At 46.2% G+C, this 12695-nt stretch overlaps 1 protein-coding gene across 1 annotated transcript in view; it reads left to right on the forward strand.

Moving 5' to 3' along the window:
- PAX8 (paired box 8) overlaps window positions 1-12695 on the forward strand; it is a 103069-nt gene that overhangs the window by 82837 nt on the left and 7537 nt on the right. Inside the window, exons 11-13 of the mRNA XM_007959505.1 lie at window positions 1649-1769; window positions 2241-2447; window positions 11266-11367. Of these exons, the coding sequence (XP_007957696.1) occupies window positions 1649-1769; window positions 2241-2447; window positions 11266-11367 (430 nt within the window). The remainder of the gene's footprint in view (window positions 1-1648; window positions 1770-2240; window positions 2448-11265; window positions 11368-12695) is intronic.

A 12695-nucleotide genomic window follows, 5' to 3' on the forward strand; every position in this document is an offset into this window, starting at 1 on the left:
TGAAGATATTGAGCTTTTCCATTGCCTCTTGCCACAAATGTAGTCAATCTGATTCCTGTGTATTCCATCTGGCAAAGTCAACATGTATAGCCACCATTTGTGTTGTTAAAAAAGGTACTTGCAATGAATAAGTCCTTGGTCTTGCAAAAGTCTATTATGCAATCTCCAGCATTATTTCTGTCACCAAAGCCAAATTTTCCAACTACTGGTAATTCTTCTTTGTTTCCAGCTTTCACACTCCAGTCATCACCAGAGCACCAGAGTGCCCCAAAATCCTATATCTGTTCCAAAATTCAGGCAATTCATTGCAAAAGGAAGAAGATTAAAAAAAAAACAAAAACCTAAATAGTCAAATACTTTGGTGATGTTGCACTGAAAAGCTTAAATATCCATATGGTTGACTGGATTTTTTAGTAGAATTGAACTTGAATTGTACTCTCTTTTGAAAGAGCACCTTATGAGATAGCTGTGCTAATGTCAGAGAAGGTCAATAGGAATATAAAATGAGATTTTCTTAATTCCCAGGAATTTGGTAATAGGCCTGTAAACCAAATATTATCTTCAAGCTGAACCTACAAGTTTATATTTGCTTAGATATGAAAAGAGAGAAGAATAAGTCCACCTGTTCTGATGAGATACCACAGTTGCTGTGATGGTGAAATCCTGGGTTTTAGTCCCAGTTTTATTATATAGGTCTAAGACATTTACTCTTCTTGGCTTCAGTCTTCCACATATAAAATGTACATGACTTACTTTGTTCACATTACAGGACTGTTGAGGGTATCTATCAGGCTATCATAATCAAAGCCCTGATGTAAACTATCTTCAGCTATAAGGAATGGTTATTGGGTTATCCATTTTAGGGATCTGGTGGCGTAGTGCCTAAGGCATCTGACTGCTAACCAGAAGGCTGGTGGTTCACACCCACCAGCCACTCCTCAGAAAGAAGATTGGACAATCTACTTCCATAGAGATACTCCCTCAGAAACCCAAGAAGGGGTCGCTATGAGTTGAATTTTCTCGACAGCCGTGAGTCTGGTTGTTTTGTTATTGTTGTTTAGGGCAGTGCTTAAGAGCATGGACATTGGAGGCAAGCTGCCTAGGTTTGAATCCTGTCTGCCCTATATGGAAGTATGACAAGTTTCTTAATCCTTTGTGCTACACTTTCCTATTTGGAGAGGATTAAATTAATTGATAAGAGTGAAGCACTCTAAACAGTGCTGTGAGCTGACTGCCCCAGCCTTTGATCCCATCTTATACTCAATGAGGCCAAACAGTATAAGGAGACAAGGAAGGAGATCAGCATTCCAACCAGGACTTGCTCCTTTGCAGGAAATGCTCTATGCAATTCCTAGGCTTGTGTTCCACCACTGGCACTGAATTCCAGGAACACAGAAGGGGCAGCCCTGAGCCTGGGGTTGGGAGATGAACAGTAAGGCTGTCAGTTTGAGAAGAACTCAGTGAAGTCTAGAAAGAAAGAGAAGATGAGAACAATGAGGAAAGGTGTTTTTCTAGGGAGACCAGGGCAGCCAAGTTCTACAGACTTGTCTCTGCAGGGTTTCTGGAAAGCCTTGTTTGCCCTTGCTTACCTGGAGGCACAAAGCAGCCTTGCTGGGCCACTGTGTGCTGACTTCTCTTCCTTCTCCAGGGCCTCTACCCACTGCCCTTGCTCAATAGCACCCTGGATGATGGGAAGGCCACCTTGACTCCTTCTAATACACCTTTGGGGCGCAACCTCTCAACTCACCAGACGTACCCCGTGGTGACAGGTATGGAGCCCAGAGTCTCATGGGTCATCTGGACCCAGCTGCAAGGGTGGGTTGGAGGGCAGGGGAAGGCAGATCTTGGCTGGCTGCAAGGAGAAAGGCAGATGGGGCCCTGGGCTTGTGAGGAGACGTGGGCTGTGCTGGCTGGGACTCAAGGTTGGTCAAGAGGGTCATGCCATCTCCTTACCCACCCACTGTGGGGAGAGAGGGGCACACATATTCTCTCACAGTCACTGCACCCACACAGAAGTAGACACAAAGGGAGGTAGACCTTATCTCTCCTGTCCTCACTCACCCTGAGGAACACCTTCTGGCCTTTCCTTCCCTACCCCCTACTCACAGAGGAGCCCAGGTCTGCCTGCCTCAGTGCCCCATCCGCCACACCCTTCCCCACATCTCATGGCTTGGTTTGTGCATGTTCCCACCCCATCATCTCACACCCCTCTCTCCTTGTTGTCTCCCTCCCTCCGGCAGATCCTCATTCACCCTTCGCCATAAAGCAGGAAACCCCCGAGGTGTCCAGTTCTAGCTCCACCCCTTCCTCTTTATCTAGCTCCGCCTTTTTGGATCTGCAGCAAGTCGGCTCCGGGGTCCCAGCCGGTGCCTCGGTCCCGCCCTTCAATGCCTTTCCCCATGCTGCCTCCGTGTACGGGCAGTTCACGGGCCAGGCCCTCCTCTCAGGTACGACAGGGAGGTTCCTGGGCCATGCTGGTGTCGTGGGAGGCGGGAGGGGGGGTGTTCAGAGCCAGCCACCTGTCCTCCTGCTTTGCATCTAGCCCGTTTTGACCTCCAGGTATGTCCACCTTCATCATCTTCCCTAATTCCTCTGGCAACTCTTGGAGGTACCAAGATGTGTTTCTCCATGCTTGCCAAATCAGGCCTCAAAAAGGAGCAGGGACTCTGGGATACCAAGAAAGTGGGTGCCTGGCAGGTTTCCAGAATCCTGCCACAAGGCCCGGTGGAAATGTGAGGACCATAAGGCCAGGTGTCAGGTACTGTAAAGTGATGAACTAGGAAAAAAAGAAAAACAAAACTTTGGAGGGAAAAAGCCAGTGGCTTTTTTCAGCCAATTTCTTAGACCAAATTTCTAAAGAAGGCAGAGGGTCAGCCCCAATTGAGTCCTCATAACATAGCTATCATTATAGCTATCTTAAGGAATCAACCACTGAGGACACTCAATAGTTTTTTTAAACAGGATAAACTCAGAGGGACTCAATGACTTGGGAGATGAGGGGATGGAGGCCTTACCATTAAGAATCTGATTGGCCTTCAAAAAAAGGTAAAGCTACAAAGGCCATAGAGGCCATGTAGAGGAAATTCTCTTTTTCAAAGATGAAGACACAGGCCCAGAGAGGGGCTGGACCTGTGTGAAGGTCCCTAGATAGGAGTATGGTGTTCAGCAGGGTGAGGGCTGGCCTGAGCCATGTGGGTCAGACCCTTGTGGTTGCCTCCCTGGCAGCTCAGCCAGCCAGGTCCTGAGGAACGGCTAAAAGAACCAAGAGTGTTTGCATGGACTGGAGAAAACCTGAGGTGGAGTGTGGGCAGGGCAGAGACCCGTAACAGCCTTCACATAGCTGAAGGACTTACACAGGGATGAGACTGTTTTGGATGAGGGCCCAAAGCATTGAACCAGGACCAATGGAGGAAGCCAGAAGTGCAGCAGATTCCAGTTCAGTAAGGAAGAATTGTAGAGCTGCCTGCAGGGAGTGGGGGTACTTAGTGACAGCATGGATGTCTCCCACGTTTCATCCCTGCTACCTGTTAGAGCAGAAACAAGTGAGAAGCAGGGGGAGCTGTCCTAGAGACAACCCAGAATCAGCCCACCTGGATCTGTTGGGCCCCACCACACTCTTGAAATGAGCATCTTTACAGAAGCCATGTATGAGAAACATACAAATGAAGAGCGACTCTTTTAGAAGTAGGAACCCGTTTCTTCAAAAGCCCTTAGATTGAAAACCACAGCACCAGACCAAGATCTCTGCCAGCCCAGAGGGGTACAAGGTCACCTTATTCAGTCCATCAACCTGTCCTTATAACTGACCATGTTTTCATCAGTCTGTCTGGCACCTAGATTATTTTTCTCTGTGTATCCCCATATGTAGAGTAGGAGGTCTTTTGGGAAGAGGTGAGCACAGAGGTAAAGGCTGAAAAAAGGAAGCTCAGAATGTGGGCAGAGAGACATTGAAAGGTCTGAAGTGAGGAAGAAAGTGTTGGCTCAGAGTTGTAAATTTCAAAAGAGGGTAAAATCAGCAGACAGGTCATTTGTTTTGACCTAAGTGATTAATGGACAAAAATCTGTGAGCTGAGTAGAATGATGTCAGCCTGAGAAAATGAGATGGGGAGGGGAGGAGGAAGGTGAGTAGAGGCAGTTCATATCTGCTAGGGGGTGGTTGGACCCAATCACTGGCAAGCCTGTGTGGCTCACATGAAAGGCAGGCTGGGGCCTGAAGGGTTGCAAGAAAACAGGTAAGAGATGAGGGTATTAGTGAAGCATCTGATGATGGAGAACAGTTCCTCAGGTCCTGTGCATGCTGTGGAGAGGCGTGGTGGGACGCACTGAGAGGAAAGGGAAAGGCAAATGACAGTGGAAGCTAATATATCAGATTCTGGCTGTGGTTTGAAGTACATTTGGAAGAAACCTGTACCCCAAAGCCTTCATACCTTTTCCACTTCTTGCCACCCTTTCTAGGGCTTCAGGTATTCCCTGTCAACATCCAATCAAATCAGGGTGACACTTCCAACTTCTATCAGCTTCTGTTGGAGTGCATATGCCCACTTTCCAGACTAGCTTCAGGACTAGAGTTCATCCAGCCCATTGGGCAAAACAGCTGGCAGCAGATACCAGGTGCTCATGCAGTCAGCAGTTGGCCAGGAGCTGAACAATGAGTGCCCAGTATGCAGCACTGGCATGTCCTTAGGAAGGGAGGTCCTCAAAGCCAAGCTCAGATGATGGTGTAGTGCAACATGTAAGCACCCATGAAGGCTGATGGCCAGCCACAGGGCCCAGCCTGAGGGTTGAAGGTTCAGCACAGAGGTGAAGGCTCTGAGAAGAGCCAAGGCACTGGCCAGTCTTGGAGGAGCTGGAATCCTGGGCAGGTTGCCAAGAACAGGAAGCTTTGGTTCACAGAACTGGGTCCCGCTTCACTCGTTGTGCTAAGTCCAGGATGTTGGGCTGAAAAACCACAAACCAAACCCACTGCCACTAAGTCAGTTCCAACTCATAGCAGCCCTCCTTGGGTTTCCAAGGCTGTAAATCTTTATGGAAGTAGATTGCCTAATCTTCCTCCCATGGAGTAGCTGGTGGGTTTGAACCACTGACTTTCTGGTTAGCAGTTAAATGCCTTACCCATTACGCCACTAGAGCTCCTTTGGGTATTGGGCTAAAGCTCTTTAAATCCTATACATCTGATGCCTCTGGTTAAGATTAGACCTAAATATCTTGGATCTCAGTTTCTCCCCAGTCAACCTAGAGAAAGGAAACATCAGAATTTGGGGAACAGTGGGATTTGCCCCTAACATTCCTGCCAGTTCACTTTGGATGCTGTAGTCCAGGCTCTAGACACACTGGAAAAACAGTGCTCTCAAGGCTGCTCTGGCTCAGCTATGGGAAAGCTTTGAGTTAGGTTTTATCAGGAGAGGAGGCTTTCAAAGAGTTCATTACCCTCCTCCATCCTTTTGTACAAAATTATATTTAGTCCTGCCAGAGAGATTTCTGGATTGCCATAAATTCTCCTTGCTATCAGAACAAGATAAGGCATTGGAAAGGGGTCACACAGAGGGCAGACATCAAAGGGGACAAATAAAATGGTCTGAATTCACCTCCACCTTCTGAATTCCTCCAGGTAATAATTTTCCGACCTCGTCTTTACCAGTATTTAGAATTTTTACCAACATTTCTAGAGTGCTGGCATTTTCTTATAGAAAACACTTATAGAACCCCATTCCACAACCAGCCATAATGAACCTGTGTCTGTGTCTGCTTCTTAAAAATAGGGCCCTATTTGAAGTATATTGGGGTGCAGAGGAGATAGACTGCCACACTGTGGTTAGAAATATAATTGAAAAAAGTTGCCAAAGAGTCAATCCCAACTCATGGCAACATCATGTATGTCAGAGTAGACCTACACTTCATTGGGGTTTCATGGCTGTAATCTTTCAGAAACAGATCACCGGACATTTTTTCTAAGACACCTTGAGGTGGTTTTGAATTGCCAACCTTTCAGTTAGTAGTCAAGCACTTAACCATTTGGACCACCTTGGGACTCCTTTCAATAACCAGAAAAGAGGGCATGAAGAGGCCATGATGAAGAGGCCTTTGTGGCTTCTGTGGTTTCATTTCTAAGAAGGTTGTAAGGTTCTTGACTTTTGGGATGAAACCACATATCTAAGAAGGTGGAGCAGACAAAGAGTGTTAAAATAGTAGTATTACTATACTAATACAAGTTTGTGGCAATACAGTCTAGGTAAGAGCAGACCTGAGAACATCTTCCCAGCCTTCTCAGGGAGGCCAAGTTTCATGGGAAGAAACTGTCAGGATCTGAGCTGGAGTTTAATTTAGATACTTTTGTTCCACTGGGAGAAAATTAGATGACTGAAGGGAGAGGAAGGTTAAGTTCTTGAATACAGGGGAATAAGGCCTATGAATTCAATTTCTAAGAACAGTTTTGGGGCTAGTTCTTATGGAATAGGGCCCCATGTGGGGCACCTGTGGACTAAATTAAATTGTGGCCTAAGGGAGCATGTGCCCTGATGCTCAGGCCACTGAGCTGCACAGCTCAAGAACAGCAGGGTTAGGTGTTGGGAAGAAACAGGATGAGAACAGGAGTAGGGGGGGCCTATGACAACAGAGCAACCGAGTCAGAAGGAGTCCTGGAGAGTACCTAGGCCAGCACTGGCAAATAGGTAGACTGAAAGCTGATACTTCCCAAGTTATGGTAGACACGGGTACACCTTCAGAATCCAACACAGTGCCCTGGAAAGTGAGGAAGTACTCCAGTACAAATCAATCAGTGTAGGTTAAACCTATTTATAATCTTTGATCTAAACTCACTCCTCATGTGATAGATGGAAAGATGTGGTTTAGAAAAATTAAGTGATTTTCCGTCAGCCACTGTCTGAACCTGGCAAAATCAGGCTTGGAGTTTTCCCTCAGGGAGAAGGTAGTAGGGAGTGAAGAAGGAAGGGAGCCAGCATCAGGCCTGAATCAACCACTTTCCTCTTCCATCATCCTGCTCCTTTCCTTACATGTGCTGGAGGGGGTGGGGTTTTGCCAGGTGCTTCATGGAATGCCTTCAGAGTGGAGTAGATGAGTTTGTCATAATGCAGGCTTCTTAGCAGAAAGATCAGATTTTATTTTGGTATAACTTCTGCAAGGAGCCCTGGTGGCACAACAGTTAGGCACTCAACTACTAAACAAAAGGTTCGTGGCTCGAACCCACTCAGTGGCTTCACAGGGGGAAGACCTGGCCATCTGATCCCAGAAAGATTACAGCCTAGAAAACCCTATAGAGACAGTTCCACTCTATCACATGGGGTTGCTGTAAGTCGAAAAGCAAGTCAATAGTGCACAACAAAAACAACCACATATCTTCTGCATATGTGTCCTTCTACTTCTAAATATGCTAGAATTTCCTTTTCATCACCTGTGTTTCCATCTCTTCCATTGTTCCCCTGCTGATCCTGTGTCAGTGAACTGAAACTACCTGTAGAATTCCAGTGGCTTCTACCCTATTTGGTCCAGTGCCAACCATAACTGGACACTATATTTAACATCAAACAAATTAGAGGATGGTAGTCAGTTTTATCAGAACATTCATAGTGTTTTAAATAATGAGCATTGATGGCTTATTCAAATAGGATCTGTTTTATAAAAGCTCTATCAGTATGTAACCATTTCTAGAATGTGTCCATTGTGCCAGTGAAGGTTCATCCAAAGTGTGAAACCCTGGCTCTGAATTAGATGATAGCATCAGGTGGGGGTGGTTGTTAGGTGCTGTCGAATTGTCTCCGACTCATAGCCACCCTGTGTACAAGAGAACGAAACACTGCCTGGTCCTGCATCAGCCTTACAAGCCTTGCCATACTGAGCCCATTGTTGAAGCCCCTGCGTCAGTCCATCTTGTTGAGGGTTTCCCCCTTTTTCGCTGACCCTCCACTTTACCAAGCATGATATCCTTCTCCAGGGAATGGTCCCTTCTGACAGCATGACCACAGTAGGTGAGATGAAGCTTGGCCATTCTCGCTTCTAAGGAGCATTCTGACTGCACTTCTTCCAGGACAGACTTACTCATTTTTCTGGCAGTCCACGGTCCTTTCAGTATTCTTTGCCAACACCACAATTCAAAAGCATCGACTCTTCTTTGGTCTTCTTTATTCATTGTCCAACTTTCACATGCATATGAGGCAACTGAAAACACTGTGGCTTGGGTTAGGCATACCTTAGTCTTCAAAGAGACATCTTTGCTCTTCAGCACTTTAAAGAGGTCTTTTTGCAGCAGATTTGCCCAGTGCAATAAGTTGTCTATTTCTTGACTGCTGCTTCCATTGATGTTGGTTGTGGAACCAAGTAATATGAAATCTTTGACAACTTCAATCTTTTCTCCATTTATGGTGATGTTGCTTATTTGTCCAGTTGTGAGGATTTTCATTTTCTTTATGTTGAGGTGTAATCCATACTGCAGACTGTAGTCTTTCATCTTCATCAGTAAGTGCTTCAAGTCATCTTCACTTTCAGCAAGCAAGGTTGTGTCATCTGCAGTAATAATAAGTTGTGTAAAGCTACTCTTACTTTTCCTCATTTTACATGTGAGGAAATTGAAGCTTGAGGTGTGCAAGTAGCTTGTCTAAGGGCCCTGAGAAAATTAGTGATAGAAGCAAAATAAAGCCCATGTCTTCTGATTCCTAGATGCTCCCCTTCCAGGGGAAGAACAGAAGTTGAGTATGCCTGATTTTGCTTGTTGGCTCTTTAGGCTTGGTTTCAAATACACATTTCACCCTATGTCCCATCTTGGTTTAGTGTCTGGCCTTGTTAATTTTGCATTCTTATTCTCTGCTGCATTCCAAGTTGCCTAGAAAAGTGCCTAGTACATAGTATTTAAGGAGGTCTGGTTGCACAGTGGTTAAATACCTGACTGCCAACAGAAAGGTCAGTGGTTTAAACCCTTCAGCCACTTCACAGGATAAAGGACTCAGCAATCTGCTCCTGTAAAGATTATCATCTAGGAAGATAGTTCTACTCTGTCATGTAGGGTCGCTCTGAGTCACAATCAACTCGACAGCACACTACAACATAGTATTTACTCAGTAAATTTGTTGAATGAATGAAATTGTCCCCAGGGAAACCACAGAGAGTGGGCGGAGCTAGTTACTGTTGTACTACCAACTCATAGGGTTTCATGGGATATACCTTCCCTTCCATCATACTAGCAACCCCTCATGGGGCTGAGGTATGAAGGACCTTGGGGTACTGATGGGAGGAAGGTTGGACTTGCCGTGCCATAGAGGGGATTGACTTGGTAAGTTGGTTAACAGGAGCTCACAGTGGCCTTCTAAGTCTTGGGGAGAAAAAGCAGTCCCAAGTATGGAAGAGGCAGAAGACATTTAGAAAACATTTGGGTAAAACTGCCATATTCTCACACAGCGCCTCTTAACTAGGGACAGTTCTGTCCCCCCTCCCCCCAGTGAAATTTTGCAATATCTAGAAACATGTTTAGTTGTCACATTGGATGATGACTGCTTCCAACATCTAGTGGTTAGAAGCCAGGGATGCTGCTAAACATCCTACAGGGCACAGGGCAGCTCCCTACAGTAAAACATTTATCTGGTCCAAAATGTTAGTACTGCCAAGGTTGGTGAACCCTGTAAATACCAACAAGGACAAGATGTCTGAATAATTCATCATTCATACCAGAGCATTTTGAGAGTGAAATGGGCACCATTAATAAGTACTCTGGGCCAGTGGGAATAACCTGGACTGACTGGGGCAAACCAGGATGAATGGTCTCTTCATCAAGAATCTTTGGGTAGGGGAGAATCTGGTCAGTGTCCACAGGACAAGGGGTGATGGAAGAAGAGCTGTATGTACGGGATTGTGGTTGTTGGCATATGGGATACATGGGAGAAACTAACCAGGCCAGGTGAGATCTCCAAAATCAGAAGGTTTACATTCCTATATAAAGGAGAGGCTAATCCAGGGAAATTGGGTTTTTACTGAGCTTCGCAGTGTCAACAAGGCTAGGGTGTTACCCACAAATTATCCACCATCTCCAAATTATAGATAAACAAAGAGATTGATGTCTGTTTTGCTGGAAGTTGTTCTTTTTGGGAACAGAATCTACAGGCATGTAGTTCATGGCCCTTTGTTAATGCTAAACATCTCTCATTCCACTTCTTTTTTCTGGGTCATAGATGGTCAATAGGTTTCATGTCCCTTGCAAATCTGATGGATTGTAACCACCTGGGAGCCCAGGTGCAGGTGTAGGAACTCTTCTCTGGCTCAGTGGGAAAGTGTGTAGTGATTGATTCACAATGCCTGCCACAGGCCCAGAAAGAATAGTGATGGGACAGTGGACCACACCCATGCCATCTTTTGTAAGGCTGAATTTTTGGTTCTTCTCAGAGCCAGGGCCTGAAATGGATATGAACTCTGAGTTAAACAACCTCTAAAGTATTTATTTAGACCAGCTGTGCCCACTGCTATGCTAGGCAGGGCTTCAAACCGATTCAGTTGTGGCTGATGAGGTGAAATCAGAACAGATCCGAATTTTTAAAATTTAAGTGAATTGGAATAATAGCCTGAATGGGAAAAATTACAGGTCAAAACCTTGGAATGGGAGACTCAGAAGAGACTTGGTGAGCCATGGCAGGAGCCAGATGCAGGAGACTGGATTATTATTATTATGGAGAACAACACACATTCAAAGCAGTGCGGTTAGCCACCATCTTTGAGCTGAGCACTGAGGTTTCCAACTCTGCTGGTCAACAGATATGGCTGCTATGCATCGTGCATACTGCTCTTGTTTTCTAAGAGGGAGATTAAGTTTCTAGCAGGGCATTGACTTATAATATTTCCCATTCCAGATATCATTCTCGTTCACCCACATTTTACAAATTTAGGTCCATTCCAGTTTCCCTTTGTAGGCCATGACTAAACTGGGTAGAATTGATTCAAAGCCCTGATTCCAGGTGCTGTGGGGGATAATGAAGACTTACGAGGTCAGGTCCTAGTCTCTAGTAACATGGCATTTTTCTGAGTGAATGATTCACATAAATAAAAACATTGGAGGACACCCTGCATGATGGAGTTTTTGTCCTGTTAAAGACCAGAAAGAGGAAAGAGGAACTTGGGCTCAGAGGAGAAGGAAAGAAGTGGGTTTGAAGAGTGGCTTCGGTGAGAGTGTGAATGGCATGAGGGCAGGCTTGCTGAGCCTCAGGGGAACAAGACGGAAAGTACAGGAGCCCACCATATCTCAAATGATGTCTCTCTGCTCTATTTTTCCAGGCCGTGAGATGGTGGGGTCCACGCTGCCCGGATACCCACCCCACATCCCCACCAGCGGACAGGGCAATTATGCCTCTTCTGCCATCGCAGGCATGGTGGCAGGTAAGAGGGAGGGGGCAGAAGTGGGCAGGGCAGGGGAGCATTGCAAAGAGGAACTGCTGGGAACAGGGGAGCAAGAAGGGGCAAGAAAGATGTTAGGAGTGCTTCATACTTAGACTTCTCAAAGGGCATGGAAAGATCGACCACTGGATACATCTTCTTGTAAATACCTGGAGAAAAGACCTCAGTCCTGGCTCCTCACCTCTCCCCAGCACAGTCTCCTTCTCAGAGGCCAGCCAACTTCCAGGTTACCCACTATCAGGAAAAGCAAGGGACTGAGGGACCAGCATGGACTCAGACAAGCATCTTTCATTAGTTCAATGAGTGTTGCTGAACAACACTCTACCAAAGAACCAAACTCACTGCCGTTGAGTCAGTTCCAACTCATGGCAACCCCCATTGAGTTTCTGAGGTGGTAAATCTTTACGGAAATAGATTGCCCCATCTTCCTTCTGTGCGGTGGTTGGTGGGTTTCAACCACCAGCCTTCTGGTTGGCAGTCAATGCCTTAGGCACTGCACCACCAGAGCTCCTTGGAGAGCACTCTAGGGCCAGCAAAACAATTGTGAGCCAAATATAAACCCACCCTTAAGCAGTATATAGTCTCCCCATTATTTAACTTTGATTGGTCTCAGTTTACCCCTTCTGTAAAATATGAATGATGATGATGATGATTAAAATATATTCTTGTTCCCACCCCACATTCACCAACCCTTGAATGTAAGATGAGCTGGGAATATTTCTTTATCCTCATTTGGACTGTCCTGGAATCTTGCTGTTGATCATTTAGGTTTCTTTGTCAGTGTGATTATCACCCAAAGGAGACTATAAGTCTGAACAAGTAAGGAGAACAATGGGAATTTCTTTGGACAAGTCTTATTCTTTCAGGAACCATAAAGGAAGGACTCAGGGGTAAGTGGGGTAGAATTGAGCCATTTCCACTGCCCAGAGAGGCCTGAGGCCTGGCACCTCTGGAAAGGGCTCTAAACTTGGGGCATCTGTGACCCCTATGCCAGCCCTGGGCCAGCCTCCCTGGCTCTGAACCAAAGACTTAGCACATTCATCCAGGCCTGATTCTCTCCCTCCCTGGCAGGGGTTAATCTTTGCCAGCCACCCACCCTAGGTGCCCTGTGCTGAGGCAGGTGGGCTGGGTTCTCCAGGGCAGAGGGAGGAGAGGGAGAGAAAGGGAGGGAAGAAGGCTGTGCACTCCCTGGGAACCTGCTGAGCTGGCACTTGTTGCTGCCTGGTTACCGTGGAGATGTGCTTAATGCAGTGTTGAAAATACAGAATACTGACTCCTCTCTCCCTCCTGGCCCCCCAGACTCCCTCCCT

Source organism: Orycteropus afer, unplaced genomic scaffold (assembly GCF_000298275.1).
Source record: "Orycteropus afer afer isolate SDZICR_OR568_19922 unplaced genomic scaffold, OryAfe1.0 scaffold00017, whole genome shotgun sequence".
Classification (NCBI taxonomy): domain Eukaryota; kingdom Metazoa; phylum Chordata; class Mammalia; order Tubulidentata; family Orycteropodidae; genus Orycteropus; species Orycteropus afer.